The following is a 13,788-nucleotide window of genomic DNA, read 5'->3' as shown; positions in this document are numbered from 1 at the left end:
AAAAGTAATGTAGGAAAATGAAATAGCCATAATATATAAATGTGGAATGTGACTACGTCTTGCAGCATTGCAGACTTCACACAAAGCGACATTGTATGCTATAGATGGTGTTTAGCAGCTCAGTAGGTAGCAAAGACTTGTTTTTCAAAAGATTTTCAAGTACCTGCAGATTTTGGAATGGGTTTGAGGGCAGCAACACGTCTTCTGAGAGCATCCCAATATGCTCTATGTAGTTAATATCTGGAGATCTCTCCATATATACAATTCCCACGCCTTCAAAATAGTAAACTAACAGACTAGTTCAGTGTGGGTGAGCATTACTGTTTCGTAGAATTAACCTAATTAATCTATGGCCTATTGCACCTGTATAACGGCAGTTGTGTTCGCAACTTCATCCTATAAGTACTGGCAACCATGGTTCCACTTGAAAGCACATAGAAATCTACGTATCCGAGTAACGAGATACTATCTTAAACAACAACACTGCATTTACCATAGATATCGTTTTCATTGTTAGAGAGCTACAGTACCAATAGCTTTGAATCGTTCTGCAATGTACAGTGCCATGTCTCGACCCATCTGTGTTATAATAGCACTGCTATCTATTTATTTTTAGACTAATTGACATGAAGTTATGCTCAGTTCAAACATTCTCTTCTTTGATATGCCCACCAGTAACCAAATGGATAACACCATTGAACACTGGTCAACATCGCACCTCACCAACGGGCTGGCAATGTGGAGTTTTCTGGGTTTTCTTCATGTGTCTAATACTTAAACAGAGCTAGTTTCCCTTAGAAAGTTTTCTCGAGAGACACAATCTTAACAGATTGCCCAAATGTTGCGTTGCCGTATCTCACCAAACCAAACCAAAGCTTCTGTGATGGGGTTAATGCATTTTCGGTGTATTGTTTTAAAATTAATCATGCATTTCTTAAAATAGACTCTTTGGTATTGGACAAAACACTACGGCTTCATACGTTTTGTCCAATACTGGATGTATAATTATAGTGTTTTAGTTCTTGGGTACAATCTCGTAAATAATCGAAACACGACTACGAAGTAACAGACACAGTAACGTAACAAATATTACTATCCAAGCAATCTACACTCTACAACAACTGCCCCTTATCTCATTACAATTCTCTTGTTCATCCGCAAATTCCGTTCTGCTGTCGGGTCCCAGCTTGCTCCGTCCACTACAATACAAACTTTTACTTATGATTCTTTAGAGGTAACTATCTTTAAATAATTTTTTTATATATAAAAGATATAATAAGCAATTCTTTTCGTAATATACTTTATGTGTGCCTGACCGAACCACTACTCATCATGGATTTATTAATGCCTTTAATGAGCAGGAGAAGAGGGGAGGTGACCGCGGGAAGGACAATGTCCGACATATCTGGATTAACCCATTTTTGAAAATTTCTGAGCCCCAATCCGGATTTGAGCCTGTTTGCACAAATTGTTAATTTATTACCTCGGCTTACAGTTGGATAACTGTCCATTAAAGTGCCATCTAATAAGAATCAAACCAGCATCAGCCTAATTATTATCCGATGGTGTACAACTACCAGTATATATAATCACAGATGATGTTTATTAGATGTAATAATATTCTGCTTTCAACGATATGTTCAGAAGCCGGAGAGCTATCACGAATCCTTGGTCCTATCTCTTGACATAGGGATCTCGGCTTATTATTTTTCTTACCCAAATACGCTTGAAATTACATAAATTGATTTTCTTGATTATATAATCAAAATTTAGTGATCATATTGTAGCTCGACCATGACATATATGGGGCATATATAGATCAGAATCCAGAGCTGTAGCCTTGTCTTCCTTTCTCTCTTGTCCATCTGAGTGCCACTATGTTTAACAATACTTGCTAGCAATCAGATGGCGACGTGGAAACGTGTAGTGTTTTCACCAGGAAGATACGAGTTGTGTTTTCGCTCCAAATGGATTCCGGAATTTTCCCTATTAATGTTATCAATAAGAACAATAACAACGTTACTCAAAATAACAATAATAGACATATGTAATAAGTTAATTGCATTATTTTGTACAGTAACACGGTTATATACAGAGGGATACAAAAGTAGGTATACAGTTGTTATTATAGAGGGGGAAAAAACGTTTTACTACTTTCCCGGCTGTTGTATATAACAAAGGGAAAGTAGGGTTGGACTTAATGAGAATTTCACTTGTTATTAGCATTTACAATTTTTTTTTAATAAAACCCATCCCTACCGTCAAAATTAAGCTTCTTGCCATTTTATAATAGTAAAAAAATATAAAAATAAAACATGATAAGAGATGGCGCCATCAAATTTGCTGGGAAAGTTAAGCAATTCGTTGCTGTTTTATTTATTTATTAATAAATTAAATCACAAACAAGGAACACCAAACATTTGTATTTCTCAGATTGACAACTGTATAGGTCTACCTGCTTTTTTTCACACCCGTTGTGTACAGTATAATCATTATAGGATAGTATTATAATATAAACATATTACAGTACTATAATGATTATACTGTACACAACGGGTTAGAGCCTTTCTGTTTCTGTTGATACAGATTCAAATAAAAATAAATGTAACGTTTTTTCGAGAATTTGTGTTCTAAACAGAAAATAACGAAGATACATTGTAATTGTAATCATTTTATTTAACGGTTCTTTTAGAGATAAACAATCAATGGTAAAAAAGATCACTCAACAGCGACCTTGACTAAGAGAATTTCTCTTCATAAACAACTCTGTTTTGTTTCGTAAGCATTTTTACTTGTTTCTTTTATTTAACGTATACACTCTTTGCATTTTAATTGTATCTTATACAACGTTTTCATTATAATCGCTGCCATATATAAACTCGAGGAAATGTGTAAACTTTAATAATTGGGCTGCAATTTGAAAAAAATTGTAGACATAAATTCCCACTGTCGTCCGTCTGTCCGTCTTTCCTTAATCTCGATACAGGAGATAGATAGACGAAAGACGATACCAGATATGGAAACCTTGAGGGCAGGAGACCCCGATAACTATATAAGAGCTTCTGACGTAAACCGGACGTCACGTTATTTCAATTCAAGTATTTTCCCCCCCGAATAGATGACCAACACGACTCCATTATTAAAGGAAAAGTATGATGTACGGGGGCAAGCCACTACTAATTTAAGGTGGAGAGCATATATTTTAAATTAAATAAATTAAAATTTTCAGCCCAGCATTGTGACCATGTCACAATAAATAATTGCTCGTGACATTTTGGCTTTTTATTAATTATATAATTAATCGCCAGTCTGACTCTCTATAAGTACGGTGTCCAAAAGTCAGTTAACTGTTTTTTGCAAAATAGTCAACACTTTGTGTACTATAATTTGAGTATTAAACAAAGAAAGGGTGCCATTTTGAACAATTTTTGCAAACTAACTAAGTGCTTGAATAAGGCATCAACGTAGTATTTACAATGATTAACTCTTTGACCCACGCCGTTATGTTATCATATACAAGTCGACCCCCCTATAACACTGTTGGTTTTTCCGTTTTATATGAATTCCATGTTGTACGAGTCACTTAGATTTTACAAATACGTGTGTCGGGCTGTGAACGGCTTACGTATTTGTAAAATCTAAGTGACTCGTACAACATGGAATTCATATAAAACGGAATAATCAACAGTGTTATAGGGGGGATCGACTTGTATGTGTGCTTCCTGTAGGAATAAGCAAAATTCCATTTAATTTTAATAAACAAAGAGAACAGTAGAAATTGATAATTATAGGTACAGTACAGTAAATAAAAATAGTTCCTAAATAAAAGAAAATATAGTTGACTAGCTTTGTCTTAATAAACATGGCCTCTCCTCTTAGTGCGCCCCACTTTTTCAGACTACAAATTTCATTCCTGTTAGCTGTCTCTGTTATAACAAGCCCCCTATTTAACACCAAAACTTATGACACGAAACCCTTTAGACTATAGACACATTGCGATATTTTGTTGAAATACACAATTCAGCGACAAAATGTTCTTGTGTCCTAGTATGTTTCTTAAATATAAATACACAGAATGTGTCTGAATTTTCTACTTATTAATTACCTGTATGCTCGCTTCATCTATTACCAAGTTCTTCCATGTTGATAGCTAGAAATTATTAATTAAAACAATTCCTGAGAATTTTTTCTTGATCCTTGACTCTTCATAAGCAGACCTGAGGAATTTCCTCTTGTAGCAATTTGTTTTGGGAAGTCTAACTTCAAGGAGTTCACATCATAACAGATCCATATCTAATCATTATCATACAATGAATTTGTTACTGAACTATTCTCTAACTGCAAGATATATAGTATATAATCTGATGAATAGAAACTTTGTAGTCATTTTGTATACAGAAATATCAATTATGATGCTAGACAAACTAATAAAATAACAACATACTTCTGAGAAATTGATTTTTTTTCAATTAGTAATTAAATTGAAATACAAGAGCAAACTGTTAATTGTCTTATGCTTTAAATTGTAATTTTATTTAAGCATACTTGATTTGGACTTAATGAGAATTTCACTTGTTATTAGCATTTACAATTTTTTTTTAATAAAACCCATCCCTACCGTCAAAATTAAGCTTCTTGCCATTTTNATGTTTATTATATAGAAGTGAATTAAACTAGCATTACAAATGTCTGAAAGTGTATAATTTACAAAATCTTAGTCCTTAAAATTGGGATCTAACGATGTTAGAAGTTTGTTTATCTCATGTTTAGTAGTTAGTTCTGCCAATAAATTCATTCAATTTATAAAGATATAAGAATTCATGAAATTCAAAACAAATAATTTGGCACAAATGATAATCAAATAAAATAAATCTGAGAATATTTTATTGCACATTATTAACTTTGATTAATACTGACTCTAGATGTATTAAGGCACATTGTGAATTTTCTTCCTACATCTTAATATAACAAATATTCAGACTCAAGAAATTCATTTTAACATTTTTTTATAATTCTCAAAGCATTTCCAGTACAAAATATAATTATTTCCTTTAACAAATATTTACATTCTTGATTCATTTCTACAAAGTTGATATGTATGTAACAAAAGTTTTCATGGAAAATTGCTTCGAAAATTTTATTACAAATCATATAATATTGGAATACAAAAAAAAAAAATTATCCAATGATCAATGAATACAATATAACAAAGGGAAAGTAGGGTTGGACTTAATGAGAATNATAATTCTTTATTGCTTATCCTTTTAGAGTATAATAATAAAAATATAAAATTTAATTATTAATTTTATTATTCATCTATATAAAATCATGCCAGCTGCTCCTAAATCATAGCAAATAGCTGAGATTTGTTGAATGTGTAAAAATATAAATGCTACTTTTATTTTCTTCAAGATATTTTGCTTAATTTTGAACAATGTATGTGATTTTCTTTTCTAACAATAAAACAAGTTTAAAAGCTAAACAGTGCCAAAATTATTTTCTTTTAAAAATATCTATCAATTAAATTTCTTACAATTACAATTACATAATTGAAACATTTTATCATCTATATTTAATTAGGAAAATTTTGCTCTAACAAAAATGGCTTAGAATAATTCATTTCTCAGTTTCTGTTCATTAAACTGAAAAAAATTAAACTGTAAACTCCATTAGATTTATTTTAAAAGTAGCGTTAACAATTGCCTTAATCAATCATCTTCAGATTTGGAAACAAAGTTCTAAGATACTGATGTTTATATTCTAGAATATATAATAATTAAACAAGCATATACGAGATTTGCACACTTATTTCTAAACATTATGTCTTCCAGAATGTAACATTCATATCTTTGAACTTGGTTTCCGAATCCGAAGAGACAATTAAAGTGGTATATAATATTATTTTTTTTAAATAAATTGGACAGTTTAAAGCTTTCAATAGTACTTTAACCAAATTTCTTTATTAGAAATTATTTGGGGTTCTTTGATTTAAAGATAAAATTTCAGATAAATAATTTCGTACTTCAATATTTTAAGTGTTAGATGAATAAGGTAATGCGCGATAACATGCCAGCTTTATGTTTTAAGAGAAGATAAAAGTATTTTATTGAAATTGCAAGAGCTATTTTATCCTAAGCCATTTAGTTATATCCTGAGTAAAGAATTTTATAAATCTTTATAAAAACTTGAGCAAGTATTATAACGGGTGGTTTAGCTCCAACGACTATAAACAATTTCAATACAGCATTTATACAACTAAAAAAATTTTATGAACAAACTTTTGGTTTAGAAAATATAATTTGGCAGCTGCACACAGCTCACTATACAAAAAATAACAACATTAAAACATATCACAGAGATATTTCAACTCTCCTATTATTACATATATATATTTTAAAATTTACATCTTGTGAGCCAATACTTCAATTAATAAGAATATTTATGTCTATGGGGATTTATGTGTGACTAGAAGATAACTTATTATATCAAATATTTATAAAGTGTTATTGGCATGTGAGATAATTCTATATGCCATAGTCAAAAATATAATTTCTAAAAACTGTAGATAATCAATAAAAAAAAATGCTGGCAACATTTATAGAAGTTTGTTAGAAGTTTTATTGTACGTATTTACAATTTCTGCTTGTTAACTAAATAGATAATAATGAAAAAGTATTTAATTTAGCGAGGTTAAATAATTCATTTTACTTGCAACAATTATATTTTCAAGCATATTGATCTTTTTAGAAATTTCTATCAATTTTAAATCTAAAATCTCGCTTTTAAAGACTAAACAAGGCAGTTTGTGTTATATATGTATGTATGTGTTGTGTTTTTCTGTTAGCTTCATACTTAGCGGTTTTCAGAAGGATGTTTGATAATAAAAAAAGGACTGATTAAAAAGGTTTGGATTAAGTAATCAGTAAATGAAGAAAGCTGTCTCAGAAATGGATTGCAAGTAAATTACACTTCTGTAAGGATAGCTAGAGTTTGCATGTCATTTAACATTAATCTAAATGTTAAACCCAATAGAATAATGTTGATACATTTTCTTTTACTGGAATTTGAAACATCTACAGAACATAATATTTAAAGATCAATTTCAACTTGAAGACCTCAGCTGAGAAGCCTGTACAATAATATATGATATGGGCCCACTAGAATACTAAAACTCTTGTTAAACTGGCCAATATTATGATTAAACTCTAGACCAATAGAAAATAATTCTTTAGTAATGAATTCTTAGAATCATTAGAAGAGAACTTTGATTGTCAATGAGATTTCCTATGTTTTGATTGTCAACATGTTGCCTATGTACATAAGAAGTTAATGAAACAGAATAAAAGATAAAGATTAAAAGCATATCTTAGCTTAAATAGCCAAGTTTGAAAAATATTGCTTACATGCAAGTATTTATTTATATGTATGAAAGTTATGTTTTGATGTAATGCAGAAAAAAGAAAACACTATGGTTGTTAGATGGCTTTATTTTTATTATATAGAAGTGAATTAAACTAGCATTACAAATGTCTGAAAGTGTATAATTTACAAAATCTTAGTCCTTAAAATTGGGATCTAACGATGTTAGAAGTTTGTTTATCTCATGTTTAGTAGTTAGTTCTGCCAATAAATTCATTCAATTTATAAAGATATAAGAATTCATGAAATTCAAAACAAATAATTTGGCACAAATGATAATCAAATAAAATAAATCTGAGAATATTTTATTGCACATTATTAACTTTGATTAATACTGACTCTAGATGTATTAAGGCACATTGTGAATTTTCTTCCTACATCTTAATATAACTTTAATAACAACTGATAAATAATGTTACTTTTTTTGTATTTGATATAAAAATTTATCTACTTTTAAGATGAAATATTAAATTACAGTATATCAAAAATACAATTAAAAAATTGTAATATCCCTCCTAAATTTATAATATTGCTTTTTTAATATTTTTTATTTTATATTCTATATTTTATTGAAAGAAATGACATAATTATTGCTAAATTATGTATTAAACTAAGTATTCTGCAGAAAAATTATAGTAGATATTGCTTATTGTAATTATTTTGAGACTAGCCTACACTGATAACAATAATTGAGCAGTAATGTGAAGTGAATGTAATTAGATACATGTCATTTTGTTCTTGTATCTCTTCTTACATCTTTCTGTCACCTGCGTGGCTAATGTTATTACTCGTGTGTTAACTTCTTTTAACAGCTTAGGGTCGCGGTCATATAAGATTATATGCTGGGACAACATCGAATGTAATTAGGCCACAGTTAGTGAAAATTCTAGTTTCATTGAATCAGATAATTAATTATAATAATAATTACTTGATTATTCATTCAATGTTATTTTTGGGCTATTTTTTAGCAATATTTTATCAATAAATGTTCATAAGGAAATGCAATATATCTGTACTGTACACCATTTACAAGTACAGTAATACCCCGCTTAACACTGATTTGATATAACGCAGTCTGCTCGAAGCCTAAAAAAAGCTCAAAATTTATGCTGATTTAAATTATTGCAGCATTTTGTTGATTCGTATATAATATGATTATTTGCGAACACAAACCAATCAGCAAAAGATGGCAAAAAGGTATAGTTTCTTTAAATCTATGTTTCTTTGGTGCAATTTTGGAAAAAATATAACATCACGGATGCCATAGGAAATATTGACTTTGTTTGGCAAGAATTAACTGATAAATGCACGAATGAAATGTGGAAGAAGTTATGGCTGAAGGTATCCAAGAATTCTCAACAAGAAGAGCCTATTGCTGTATTGTTAGGTTGACCAAATTGTCAACCTAATTGATACAGCAGGACAAAGAGATGTAGATGAGCAGGATAATGAGGAGTTACAGCAGGTTTCTGGTGAGAGCCTTACCAACAACGTCCTTCGAGAACTGGCAGAACATGAATTCCATGTCCTGCCAGTTCTCGAAGGACGTTGTTGGTAAGGCTCTCACCAGAAACCTGCTGTAACTCTTCATTATCCTGCTCATGGAAAATAGATATTCTGAAAACAAAGAACCCAAAAATTTTCTCTACAGATTTCCTTAGTAAAAGTTTGGTAAGATAACCGAAATTGTTGATCAAATTGTAGTGAATGATCCATATTTTGAAAGGAGTGCCAAAGCAAAATGAGGCATTTTGGATGCGATCTTCTGCTAGCAACATTAGCTTAAGGAAAGAAAAAAGCAACAAATGAAACTTCACGACTTTATTGCAAAAGAACAAGAATTTCAGAAAAGTCAGGACCTTCATCACAGAAAATGTACTGGTACTTTACATTTCTGTGTGCATATGTTCATGTGTTATTTAACATATATTATTATACAAATTAATATAAAAGTAACTTAAAGTAAAATTTGTTTATTTTTGGTTGAATGTTCCCCTATCCCTATTTACTCTAAGTTAAAATGACCTCATTTAATGCTGTTTCACTTAGCGCTTTTTTTGTCTAGGAATGCATCCCCCGCGTTAAGCAGGATCTTACCTTATACTTCAATTAACTAACCAGTTGTTAAAAATGTCAGTTGTAATCAAGGTATTTGCATTTGAACAACGTTTCATACCATTAAAACACCTTGAATTTTCACTGTTTTCCAATCACTAGAAGTCTGTTTCTAGTCATGTATGATGCACTGCAGAGAACTATAATATGCTCTTTCAGTGATTTAAATCCTTTAGCACTTTCATATTTAAACCTGTAAGTAAAACTAGGTATTGCATAAAAATAAAATGCAGTTTTATTGACATTGCAGATAAAATAGCATATATTATTACAGCATTCTCTTATATTGAAATTTATGAAGTCCTGATGAGCTTCATTCTGATATTAGATAACTGATGATAATATCTACAATTACAATAAGCAGCATCTACTGTATATGAATATATCATACAGAGTGTTTGATTGCACATCTAGTATCTAAATATAATTGTTTCCATTATAAAAATATACATTTTAATGAATTGTGCTTTTATCATTAACTTAATAAGAAAATGGTTAAAATGTTTATGTATTATAGACTATACAGTCCCAGAATGTTGTAACATGATTATCCAATTTTTATATTTGTTATAAAATGCAGAAAGTTAAATGATTAGCTACAGTCCTGTAACAGGAAGTATGGCAATTACAATGAAATCCAATAAAATAAGCTCTATTTCAACTGCAATATATAGCCTTAGCATTTCTATCCAATGTCACTGTTCTGACAAGTTGGTGGCATGGTCTTTACTGCACAATATTATTTGGTGTCCAATAATAGGTACAGTACATTACTATTTTGTGTATATAATTATACATATAATATTTGGATAATTTATAACATTTTGCAATATTCAACTTCAGTGTCAACTTGATATCAAATCAATGTCTAGTTGTAAATTTCTGTTTAATTATGTTGCCCCATGTATTTTTTTATTTTAATTGTTATTATAAATTAAAAAGTAAAATAAACAGGAATGGAATGGCAAATTGATAGATTTTTAAATTTTATCTTAAATATATTCTCATTGCATTAGCTTCATTTAACAAAAGATTAAAGTTTTAATTTATAAAAATGTTTTTGCATATATCTTAGTTAAAATTACATTATTTATAAAAGTGCGTAATGACAAAATTTGATTTTAAAATATATTATTGTAATGTCTTAATAAATGAGAAAAATACTGTAATCATTAACTAAAATTCGAAACAAAGGGTATTATTGATAAATTATTAAATTATACTTATGTTAAGTCATCACTGTAATAATTATCATACTGTAAACATAGGAATTTATTTTTATATTTTATCTAATCAGAAAGTCTTCAAACTCCATTCTAAATTAATTAATACAATATCACTTTAAATTTAAGATGTTTCTAAACTTAGGATAGCTCTTGAATCAGGTATGTTTCTTAAGTCCATAATGTTAAGATTAATACTCCAAAATGACAAATTCTTTAATGGAGAAAGTGAGTGTATAAAAAGAGTTCAAGCACTTCTGAGTACTGATGATGAGTACTAGTACTTGAAAGTACTTGAATTCTTTGTGCGCCATCTTGCTCCATTAAAGCATTTCTTATAATCTACAATAACTTTATCACTTCTCTTTGTGTGTAATGAAAAATTCAAATAATTTTCTGTTGATTTTAGTTTATCTTAAAATAGTTAATATTTTTACTCTTTAATAAATTATTCTAAGTATTTTTCTGAAAACCTTTAAAAAATTAAGAGCACATCTTAAATTCAAAGCCATACAATATTTCATTATTTCAGAATTCAGTTTAAATAAAAACTAGTAGTGATAACATAAAACATGAAATCAAGGTGCATAAAAGTACAGATAATTGCCTAAAACACACATTGTATAATACAAAATGATATACATGATGAATATGGTTATAAAATAGTTTAATTTTATCAAACTGTATGACCTGTAACATTTGATAATACTGACTGTTAAAAATATAAAATTTGAAAATTTTCCAAATGTACAGCACCTCTTGATAACTATCAAATGTTATGGACGGTAACATATTAGCTGATATATTAATACATATCAAAAAATATTTTAGGAAGTTGTTGATTTATTTCCTTTTTCTTTTGGCTGTTTTTGAGTGGTAATAGTTTTAAACTTATAATTTACCTGTAAAAAAATGATATTGCAATTTAAAATTTCTAGTGTCTTTCTCTACATAATTCATCTGTAGTAATTGAAACTATTTTCAGTCTGTGGTGTTACGACTTTACAACTCTGATGGCTTTGTAGACACCTTTCTTCTCTTTCTGTAAAATTAAAAAATTTAAATAAAATAGTTTATTGTAAAGAAATATCAATCTGAAAATTCATATATATCATGCTTTATTGGATAAGTCAATCATACTAACTTATGAGTTTCAACATACTAATCTTATGAATTTTTTCCTAGTACTTTTCCAACTGCAGATGTTATTTCGAGTACATTATACACCTGAAGATGACTGGAAGACCCAAAAGTACTGAGGAAAGTTCACAACACATATTAAGACAGAACTTGACACGTTAACAGTGGATAATTATATTTAAACAAATGTTTTTGAATTCTTTAATGAATCATCAGAGTTACAAGTTCAAGCTATTATAACATTAGAACAAATTACAAAAATGTGAATAGAAAATTTTTTAACATGTTTTATTCTTTATCCTTTTCCATATTGTAATCTTTGAATATCTTGGACTTGTATGCTAATATGCTTGTTAATATAATTATTCACTTACTGTGACTAGTTCTGTTGATTTATACCAGTGAATGTTTTTTCTTGTTGATGTGTTTTTTTAACTCTTTTCACTCTGTCGATACTAACACGGCCTCTTTTAGCAAGCCCATTATCAGTTTGGCCAGGCCCACAATGGGGCAGCCAGGTAGTGAGAGACAGAGCCCTACATATCTGGATGGACCACAACCTGAAAATTCGTAGAGTTTATTTTTACCCAATCAGATTTGATCCCAGGTTCCCAGAGTGGTAGGTTTCCACCTACACCACTCAGCCATCCAGCCATTGATGGAAAAGTTTCCATGCCAGGAATTTTCTGATGTGTTATGATATTTGACTTTACCAAACAAGCATGAAACATGAAATACATTAGTGTTTTTTTATATTTTTCTATGAACATTTGATGTATAATATAAAAATAATGATTATGTGTTTGTAAAAATTATATAGTAAAATACTTTTTTGATAACTTGAAACTGTGTCGTATTTCTATTGTTGTTTCTAATACACAATAATACTAAAATACTTTTTATGAATTTCTTTACAATTCATTACGGTTTGTGAATGATATAAATCATTTATTACAATTGTATTAAATGTCTTTGTTGGTCATTGTAATAAGATATTACACAAATTCTAACTATGGTTTCCATGAATGTTAACTCAATTTATGATATTGAGTCTATGGGAAATATAATGATAACAATAAAGATTGTTCACCATTCCAAAAAAATATTATCCACTTAAGAATGAGATAACCACCATTTATCATCATTAAATGATTTTTATTATTTATATCAGTGCAAGCACTTTCATCATTTTATAAATGTCACCTTCAGGAGAAGAAGAGAAAGTAATTTTTATGCTCTTTAATAATTATTTAGTTCCTATATTGATAATAAATAATAGAGTTGGAGTCAGAGTTAAAACTTTTGATTACAGACTCCATAGTTCTAGTTTAATCTAGCTTTTTATCATATTAAATTAAGTGCTTTTCTTATGTATCTTACTGTACATAATATTTTCTGCTAGGAAAAACTATTTTAAAAATTTAACATTTAGTAGTAGAAAGTTTCACCTATATTTACGAAATATGAAAAACATTATTACCTTTTTCCTAAGAACTTGACAAGAGAAAGCAATTGCACATAAGAGTGCTACTACACCCACACATATTGACAGAAATGAACCAACGTTAACATAGTATGGTATATCTTGAGTTACCATTTGTAGTTTCTTTATAAGAGGTTCATTTATTGTAAAACTCTGTGGAAAAAATATAGTATATTTATAAAAGATCATTACAAGACAACATTAATAAATATATTCATTAATAAAAAATTAAGAACCCACATATAATTTCTTATTATTAAGAAACTCAGATTACAGCTGTGTCTGAAATAGGTAAACAAATGATTATAGTTGTAGTCTGATTGCATGCCAGGTAATGGCACAGAATGCCTCCAAATTACTAATCCAATATCCCATAAAAGGATTGGCTAAAATCACATTATATTCAGA

At 29.2% G+C, this 13,788-nt stretch overlaps 1 protein-coding gene across 1 annotated transcript in view; it reads right to left on the bottom strand.

The window, feature by feature from the left end:
• Positions 1 to 11,751: 11,751 nt before the first annotated feature.
• Positions 11,752 to 13,788, bottom strand: part of LOC111618177 (scavenger receptor class B member 1-like) — a 64,759-nt gene continuing 62,722 nt past the window's right edge. Inside the window, exons 11-12 of the mRNA XM_023359640.1 lie at positions 13,378 to 13,533; positions 11,752 to 11,799 (exon numbers count right to left, since the gene is read on the bottom strand). Of these exons, the coding sequence (XP_023215408.1) occupies positions 11,752 to 11,799; positions 13,378 to 13,533 (204 nt within the window). The remainder of the gene's footprint in view (positions 11,800 to 13,377; positions 13,534 to 13,788) is intronic.

This window comes from Centruroides sculpturatus, unplaced genomic scaffold (genome assembly GCF_000671375.1).
Source record: "Centruroides sculpturatus isolate CEXI.00-Female unplaced genomic scaffold, Cexi_2.0 scaffold257, whole genome shotgun sequence".
Lineage (NCBI taxonomy): Eukaryota > Metazoa > Arthropoda > Arachnida > Scorpiones > Buthidae > Centruroides > Centruroides sculpturatus.
The sequence above is the reverse complement of the archived record's forward strand: the minus strand, read 5'-3'. Positions and strand labels throughout refer to the sequence as shown.